The 9,760-nt window shown below is 42.9% G+C and overlaps 1 protein-coding gene across 4 annotated transcripts in view; it reads right to left on the bottom strand.

Annotated features, from left to right (window-relative positions):
* The window catches only part of ARIH2 (ariadne RBR E3 ubiquitin protein ligase 2), a 46,905-nt gene that overhangs the window by 22,222 nt on the left and 14,923 nt on the right, over window positions 1–9,760 (bottom strand). For 2 of the 4 annotated variants that reach the window (XM_014538950.1, XM_014538951.1), the window contains exon 3: window positions 6,640–6,685. The exons of the other annotated variants lie outside the window; for them this stretch is intronic. In XM_014538950.1, the coding sequence (XP_014394436.1) occupies window positions 6,640–6,678 (39 nt within the window). In that variant the 5' untranslated portion in view covers window positions 6,679–6,685. The remainder of the gene's footprint in view (window positions 1–6,639; window positions 6,686–9,760) is intronic. 4 annotated transcript variants of the gene reach the window in all.

Raw genomic sequence — 9,760 nt, 5'->3', positions numbered from 1 at the left:
ATGAGAGAGAAACATCGATCAGCTGCCTCCTGCACATCTCCTACTGGGGACGTGCCCGCAACCCAGGTACATGCCCTTGACCGGAATCGAACCTGGGACCCTTCAGTCCTCAGGCCGATGCTCTATCCACTGAGCCAAACCGGCTAGGGCTATTTGAAAACTCTTAATGTAATTCACCAAGTCAACAAAATAAAGGGGAGAAAAAACAATAAGCACTTCAGAGACACAGAAAATCCATGGACAAAATTCAAATTCTCACCAAATTAGGAAGAAAAGAAAACTGCCTGAATCTAATATAGGTTGTCTAGGAAAACTATTTTACTCGATGATGAAATAGTGAATGCTAAGATCAGGAAAATGTCATGATGAAATCAAATGTCATGATGATCTCATTAACATCACGTTAGAGGTCCTAGCCAGGGCAATAAAGCAAGGAAAAAGAAAAAAAGACACAAAATGACAGATAAAAGATTGGAAATGAAGGAGCAATTCTGTCTCTATTCCCAGATAAAATGATAGCTTATGCAGAAAATCCTAAAAGAATCTATAAAACAATTTCTAAAATAAATAAATTTAGTAAGGCAGCCCTGAACTGGTTTGGCTCAGTGGATAGTGCGTCGGCCTGCGGACTGAGGGGTCCCAGGTTCAATTCCGGTCAAGGGCATGTACCTGGGTTGCGGGCACATCCCCAGTGGGGGGTGTGCAGGAGGCAGCTGATCGATGTTTCTCTCTCATTGATGTTTCTAACTCTCTATCCCTCTCTGTAAAAAATCAATAAAATATATTTTAAAAAATTTAGTAAGGCCACAAAATATAAAGTCAATATAAAAAAATCAAATGTATTTCTATTCAGGAGCAAACAAATGAAAACTAAAATTTTAAACTGGTGAAATGTATTTTGCTAATATATTTTACTTTGCCCCAAATATCTAATATATATTATTTCAACATGCAATCCACAAAAAATTTATTATGTTACATCCTTTCTAACCTAAGTCTTTAAAGTCCAATGTATTATTTTAGAATTACAGTACACATCAATTTAAAAAGACCACATTTCAGATACCCAATGGCTACATGTGGTCATAGCTACCATCCTATATAATAAAATGCTAATGTGCAAATCGACTAAATGGTGGAACGACCGGTTACTATGATGTGCACTGACCACCAGGGAGCAGATGCTCAACACAGGAGCTGCCCCCTGGTGATCAGTGCGCTCCACAGGGGGAGCGCCACTCAGCCAGAAGCCAGGCTCATGGCTGGCGAGTGCAGGCGGTGGCGGGAGCCTCTCCCACCTCCGCGGCAGCACTAAGGATGTCTGACTGCCACCTTAGGTCCGCTTCCCTGGGGGTAGCGGGCCTAAGCTGTCAGTCGGACATCCCCCGAGGGCTCCTAGATTGCAAGAGGGCGCAGGCCAGGCTGAGGGAACCCCAGAGTGCATGAATTTCATGCACCGGGCCTTTATTACTGGATAACACAGCTAATAGGCTAAACACAGCAATCAAAATTAATAAAACTCAAAGCAGGGTTGGGGTTTTTTTTTGTACAAATAGTTGATCCTAAAATGTGTGGTAATATAAAGAACCCAGAATAGCCCAGCCAGTGTGGCTCAGTGGTTGAGTGTCAACCTATGAACCAGGAAGTCACGGTTCAATTCCCAGTCAGGGCACACGTCCAGGCTGTGGGCTCGATCCCATGCAGGAGGCAGCTGATCCATGATTCTCTCATCCTGGATGTTTCTATCTCCCTCTCCCTTCCTCTCTGAAATCAATGCAAATATATTAAAAAAAAAAAAAAGGAAATAAAAAAAAAGAACCCAGAATATCCAAAGCAATTCTGAAAGAGAAGAGCAAAGCTGGAGGACTTCTATCATCTTGACTTCAAGACTTGCCATAAAGCTCCAGTAATCAAGACAATGGGGTACGTACTGGCTCAAGAACAGACATACAGATCAAAGAAACAGAAGAGAATCCAGAAGTAAACTCATACATTTATAGTGAATTTTCAACAAAGGTGTCAAGATAATCCAATGGAGGAAAAAACAGTATTTTCAAAACATGGTTTTAGAATAATCAAACATTATACAAAACACAGAATATAGATGCTTACTCCATACCACACAAAAATTAACTCAAAATAGTCCATATATTTAAATGCAAAATTGAAAACTATAAAACGTCTAAAATTTTTGTGACCTTGGTTTAGGCAAAGATTCCTCAGATATAATAAAAGCACAATCCTTAAAAGGAAAAAAAATCAATAAATTGGACTTCACCAAAATAACTTTTACCCTTCAAAGGCATTAAGAAATGGAAGAGAAAAGCCACAGACTGGAAGCAAATAATTATAAATAATTATCTGATAAAGGACTTAATTCAAATTATATAAAGAACTCATGCAACTCAAGACAAACTCAATTTTTTTTAAATGGGTAGAAGTTCTGAACACTTCACCAAAGAGAAGTATGAACAGGAAATAAGCACAAGAAAAGATCCTCAACATCATCAATCCTTAGGGAAATGCAACTTAAAACCACAAAATGCCATTTCACACTCACTGGAATGATTGTAATCCAAAAGACTGACAATGCCAAGTGCCAGCAAGGATGGCACTCTATAATGCTGGTGGGGATGTAAAATTACTAGAAGAGTCACCTCAGAAAATGGTTTGGCGGGTTCTTGAAATGCTAAATATATACTCACCATCTGGCCTAGTAATCCCACTCCTAGATATCTACCCAAGAAAAATAAAAACGTATCTTCATTTACAACCTTGGACATGAATGGTCATAGCAGCATATTTCATAATAGCCCCAAACTGGAAATAACCCAAATATCCATTAACTACTGCATGAGTGGACCAATGAAACGTGGTACGTCTATACAACGGAAAAGCATTCTCCAGCAATAGAAAGGAAAGCACTACTGACCTGAGACAACATGGATGAGCCTCAGAAACATTATGCTAAGTGAGAAGCCCGACACCAAGACTACATACTGTATAATCCCATTTATATGAAACAAACACAGAGTCAGAAACATGGGCAGTAGTCCCCTGGGGCTGGGAGCAGGGGCTGACTACCAGCAGACAGAAGGGAACTCGAGGGAGATGAAAGTGTTCTATGACTCAGCTGCATAAATTTACTAAAACTCACCTAACAAGTATACTTTAAAATGTGTGAATTTAATGAAGTGTAAATAATACTTCAATAAAGTTATATAAAAATAAAAGTGATTGATGAATAAAGCAAATGTTAGCAACTGTGCCCTAGCTGGTTTGGCTCAGTGGATAGAGAGTTGGCCTGAGAACTGAAGGGTCCCAGGTTCGATTCCTGGTCAGGGCACATGCCTGGGTTGCAGGCTTGATCCCGAGTGCAGGGGGTAGCCAATCAATGATTCTTTCTCATCATTGGTATTTCTATCTCTGTCTCCCTCTCCCTTCTCTGAAATCAATAAAAATATATTTTTAATTTTTTTTAAAAAGCTTAGCAATTGTATAATCTAGATGACAGGAATATGGATGCCCCCTGTACAATTTTTAAAAATATATATACTTATTGATTTCAGAGAGGGAAGAGATAGAAACATCAATGATGAGAGAGAATCACTGACCAGCTGCTTTCTGCATGCCCCTCACTGGGGATCGAGCCTGCATCCCCGGGCAAATGCCCTGACCAGGAATTGAACCATGACCTCCTGGTTCACAGGTCAATGCTCAACCACTGAGCCACACTGGCCAGCCTTACAATTCTTTAAACTTCTTTGTGTGTTTTAAATTTTTCATAATAGAAGTCAGAAGGAGAAAGTTTGCTAAACTGAATTTAATGGAAATCACTTGCATAAACAAATATCACAGAAAACAAAGGGTTGGCCCTTATACTACTGCATTCAATAGTTTACTTACTCCTCAAAATGACAAATTCCCATTCAGAGTTTTAACATAGTTTTGACCAAAGGTTAACTGATTCTCCGGCATGACTTTTAGAATAAATAGATAAAACTGCCACAAAGCCCTGTAATGCTGATGACTTCACAACGCGCGCTCTCTCTCTTGACCCCCCAGACCAAGCCTTCACAGCAGCCCACTGGTCGCTCTGCTCGCAGCCTGTCAGCTCCTGAGACGTTGCTGTTAAACAGGGCACCGCTCTCAGGCCCGCCTCTAAAAGCAATCACACTCCCCGGAAGCTTGGGTCAGTGTAAATATAAGCCCCAAAGATAAAACTCCTCTCTCGCTTTGCCTGAGCTGAAAAAGGTGGGACAGAAAGGGTGAGCTGTGGTATGAAGTTCACCAAAGACGGAGGGTGCCCTCAGGTCTGGGTGGTCCAGAGAAGGCTGTCAGAGTCAGAGATGGGTCAGAAAAGAGCCAACGGCAGCGCCTCTCCCAGGCCCTTCCCCCCTTCCCCTGGGCCCTAGACCAGTGACGGCGAACCTTCTGAGCTCGGCGTGTCAGCATTTTGAAAAATCCTAACTTAACTCTGGTGCCGTGTCACATATAGAAATTTTTTGATATTTGCAACCATAGTAAAACACTTATATTTTTGATATTTATTTTATATATTTAAATGCCATTTAACAAAGAAAAATCAACCCAAAAAATGAGTTCGCGTGTCACCTCTGACATGCATGTCATAGGTTCGCCATCACTGTCCTAGAGCCTGACCCTCAAGGGCCAGAAGCCTCTGGGGAAGCTTGAAAGACTACGGCAGCGGTTCTCAACCTGTGGGTCGCGACCCCTTTGGCGGTCGAACGACCCTTTCACAGGGGTCGCCTAAGACCATCCTGCATATCAGATATTTACATGACGATTCCTAACAGTAGCAACATGACAGTTATGAAGTAGCAACGAAAATAATGTTATGGTTGGGTCACAACATGAGGAACTGTACTTAAAGGGCCAGAAGGTTGAGACGCACTGGCCTAGGGCATCACCTGTTGTCATTTACCCTAACCCTGCTCTGCATCACCAATCCAAGCTGTTGGTTTTTTCTTTGTGCTCATCTGGGGAGGGTTGCTATTTTTTTTTGTTTGTTTTGTTTTGTTTTTTCGATCTGGTTTTGCTTTGCCATTGCATTTATAACCTCAACACTCTCAGACATTGCCAGATCTGTCTTTCCGAAAGCAGCGCTTAGTTACACGCATGTCAGAAAGGACTTTGCTGCTGGTCAGGAGTATTTCCCAAAGGTTGCCGGTAACATCTGATGTCATCCTCCATGTTCTGTGTTTAGGAGAGACACTTAAAAGGTATTTCCCTGACACAGTCCCTCAGGCATGTTCAGCAGTTACTAGCTGTGCATAGATACCTAAGGAGTAGACCGATGCTGGGGAGTCAAGTTCTCCTGTTTGTTTGTTTGTTTGTTTGTTTAAAATAAAGAACGTAGTAGCCCTGGACAGGTAGCTCAGTTGGTTAGAGCACTGTCCCGATACGCCAAGGTTGCGGGTTCAATCTCTGGTCTGAGCACATACAAGAATTACCCAATGAATGCATAAATAAGCCCAACAACAAATCGATGTTTCTTTCTCTTCCTCTCCTTCTTCTCTCTAAAATCAATCAATAAACAAACAAAAAGGACGTAGTAAACGTGCCACACACTTCTTTCCTCATTAGGGGAAATCCAGGGTATGGACCAATGATGTAAGTGTTTATCAATGCGTGTGCTGCTGTTACCAGCAAGCAATCCCTGACATGGTTAACAGAGCCCAAGTCCACAGCATTTCTTTAGCTATTCTGGAGGCATTTTCTTCTATGATCTAAGTGCTTCTGTGATTAGAGAAATAGTCTGAACGTCTAACTGTTGGCTTGAATGGAGACCACCTTGGTAAGATAAATCTTCTGGATTTGTGTGGCCTGTGAGCCGCTCATTAGCAGGAAACAGCTGAAGGATTGTAAGAGCTTGTACAGGGCAACGCCAGAGCAATCAGGTGATCAGCTCGTACTTCAGCCATTCTGCGACCTGCTGCCCCCACTCTAGGTTTCAACTGCACTGTGTGTGTTTTCTCTGTGAGGTCCCTAAGCAGAAAGCACTGTGGTAAAATAATTTTTCAAATCACAAGTCCCCAAGTCCTCCTGAAGTATGTTAGTCAAGGAGCCACAAATCTCTTCTCTAGTTTCCACCAATCCTCCACCCCCCAAAAAAGTCAAGTCTCTATCAGAATTTCATATTAATCATTGGAACAAACATTTCTTGATCCCCTGACCACAAAGAACTTAAAGCATCAGGGGGAGATAAATGCTTCTACTGGAGGAAACAGTAAGTACACATGGCAGTCTGGTCCCTGTCTACTGCACAGCCAATCTATCTTTGAAGAAAAATGTTTTAAGAACTTCAGGAAATTTAACTGTTGCTGCCTGACATCCCGGAGCACTTGGATAGTATATGTTTATTATTCAAAATAATGCACAGAAAAGGCTAAACGTATGTAAGGATCAAGGCACCTCCTGAACAGCCTGTGCCTCTGACATTCCCCAAGGAACCCTGAGGACAGGCAGGTGCTTCTTCCTCTTTCCAGCCTCGTATAGCGGGTTCGCTCTGTCCAGCCGTCGGGAACAGTTAACAACACAGCTTGCAAATAGGCTTCTCCCCCAGCGAAAAGAAATCCAGCAGCCCACCAACACTGTCACAGCCCTTCCCACACTTACCAGTGCCATAGGGAGGATGCAGCTGATGGCAGTGAGCATCAACGGCCTGAAAAAATACAGGTGGGAGTTTCAATTTTTATTTAGAATTCTTACTCGCCAACTGCCTGAAATCTTTTAAGGCTACAGGAATGGGCTCCATGTCTCAGCCTGTGTTAAGCCACTTTGTGGTCCAATGACATTTGTTAACACTCGTAGCCATTCACTACACAGCAGAGATGAAGGAAAGGAGTCAACTATGGGCCAGCTTCTGGGACTGGGGTCGAAAGGGACATGATATAGAAAAACTAGCCTAAAGAGATCAAGATGGAAGGAGTCAGGTCTTAGGGGACCGGGGGTGAGGCAAGACGGTACTGAAGGGATAAGAGGAAGAAACAAGGTTAAAGCAGAGACAAAGGAGTAAGTGAACACCACCCTAGAATGGGGCAAAATCGGCAAAAATGGTGGTAGTGGGTTCCAGCAGGCCTCTGACCTCAGGCACGGCTTCCCCTAAAGTCTCACTTAACTGAAAGGCCTTGGCCTCTCCCATACTTCACGCCTACATACTCTCAGCCTCTAAAAGGTCATCTCTTTGGCCCATGATCATAAGTTTGCTTCCTTTCACTTTTTCTTTAAGGGTCTCCATGGAGGGAGGGCTGACATGTAATTGAGGCACCTACATGTTATATGTGCTCTTAAAAAAATCTATTAATAAACATAATATGGTCTCTGATCATTAAAAAAACTAAAGACCTCATATAACAAAGTTTTTTATGCAAAATATAATAAAGCAAAAAATATGGAAGTCATCATTCTTTGACCATGAAGGTACTTTTTTTTAATTATGAAAAATTCCAAGCAACTACAACAGCGAAGAGTGAAATGAAATCCATGTGCTCATTACCCAGCTCCAGCACCGACTCATGGCCAAGCCCCCTGTAACTATACCTCACCTATCCCCTGCCCTCTAGATTACTGTGAAGTCAGTCCCAGCCAGCATATCTTTTAGGGCACATTTCAATGAAAATCCTCTGGGAAGTATTTAGTACAAAATGCTGGTATCAGCCTTTCTAGAATTCTAAAAAGTTTTCGGGGGATAGGGAGGGTGCCATATAAGCAAGATGACCATCATTTCTGCAAACTAAGGTCATGCCCAGTAACCACAGCCTAAATCAGTGATGGCAAACCTATGACACGCGTGTCAGAGGTGACACGCGAACTCATTTTTTTAATTTTTCTTTGTTAAATGGCATTTAAATATATAAAATAAATATCAAAAATATAAGTCTTTGTTTTACTATGGTTGCAAGTATCAAAAAATTTATATATGTGACACGGCACCAGAGTTAAGTTAGGGTTTTTCAAAATGCTGACACGCCGAGCTCAAAAGGTTCGCCATCACTGGCCTAAATAAAGGCAGACAAGGGTATATCAACCCTTGATGAACTGCACATAGGACGAAAAGCCAAGTTTCCTACCACGCTCCTACAGCCACAAGCCCATCCTGACAAGAATGATATCAAACAATGCTGTCTCTTCTGGCTACTGCTACTGTGAAGAGAGGCAAAGGGCGGAGTACCATCCAGGCCCCTCTGCCAGAGGACACTGCAGAGGCAGCACACCTCACTGGCAAAGCCAGACTCCAGCAGCGTGTTTCAGAGACAGACCTCGTGACTGCTGTCCTTCTCTATGCTCAAAGCAGATAAAGCTATTTTTATAACCTTTCTGTTTGTGTAAATGTCCATCAGAATGGAAGCTCTTTGAGGGTGGGGTTTTAAAAATATATATTTCCATTTATTTCAGAGAGAAAGGGAGGAGAGGGAGAAACATCAGTGAGAGAGAATCTGGTCTGCTGCCTTCTGGAGAGTTTGGCCACCCTGTTGGAGTGTCATCTCTTACATCAAAAAGAGGTGGCGCCGAACCGGTTTGGCTCAGTGGATAGTGCGTCGGCCTGCGGACTGAAGGGTCCCAGGTTCGATTCTGGTCAAGGGCATGTACCTTGGTTGCGGGCACATCCCCAGTAGGGGGCGTGCAGGAGGCAGCTGATCGATCTCTCTCATCGATATTTCTAACTCTATCCCTCTCCCTTCTTCTCTATAAAAAATCAATAAAATATAAAAAAAAAAAAAGAGGTGGCGAGTTCTGCCCTAGCTGGTTTGGCTCAGTGGACAGGCGTCGGCAGGCGGACTGAAGAGTCCCATGTTCGGTTCTGGTAAGGGACACATGCCTGAGTTGCAGGCTCGACCCCAGTGGGGGGCATGCGAGAGGCAGCCAATTAATGACTCTTCTCATCATTGATGTTTCTATCTCTCTCTCCCTCTCCCTGCCTCTATGAAATCAATAAAATATAAAATAAAATAAAAAGGTGGCAGGTTCAATCCAGTCGGAGCACATGCAAGAGGCAGCCGATCGATCGATGTTTCACTTTCAGATCCATGTTTCTCCTCCCCCCTTCTTCTAAAAATCAATAAAAACAAAACAAAAGAACACTTTCCTTCTCTGCCGCACCCAAGCTCCGGAACCATGCCTGTGCGAGCACCAGGGCCTACACGCTGACCCCCCCTCGGCCTGTGTCCTGTCCAAATGCTCCTCCACGGCCCAGGCGGACACAAGGTCTTCCAGGCCGCAGGGGACGCCGAAGAGGCCATCACAGCTCTTCTGAGGACGTTTATACGTAAAAAGGGTGGCGGCCAAGAGATCCCTGTAGGTGGCAGGAGGGCCAGAAATGCTGACAGGTTTGAGGAGGCAAAAATGAAACCTGGGTTAGGAAGGAGTTCGGGCTGGAGAAGCCATTTGAAATTTTTCAACAGAGCAAGATAATCAACATGGTGCTTTTAGCGGACATATAAGGAAAGTATGAAAAAGAAGTAACAAGGGTTTCACTTACTTGTACCTCCTCTTTCACCATTTTAAACAAGAAGAGGCAGAAACTAAAGGCAAAGAGGTACCTCAGTTATTCTATGGTAGAGAAGAAACTATTTGCCCCAGGTTGTTGTTTATTGTTTAGCATCTATCTAAAATTCAAAACAACAGAAGACACTCAGGAAACACTTGTTTATTGGGAATAAACAAACTCTGAACCTACCCCAATTACTAATGAACAAAGAAACCCACACGGCTCATAAAAAGCACTTTGATTAAAAGA

Source organism: Myotis brandtii, unplaced genomic scaffold (genome assembly GCF_000412655.1).
Source record: "Myotis brandtii unplaced genomic scaffold, ASM41265v1 scaffold207, whole genome shotgun sequence".
NCBI classification, from domain to species: Eukaryota; Metazoa; Chordata; class Mammalia; order Chiroptera; family Vespertilionidae; genus Myotis; species Myotis brandtii.
This window is presented reverse-complemented; position numbering and strand designations above follow the sequence as displayed.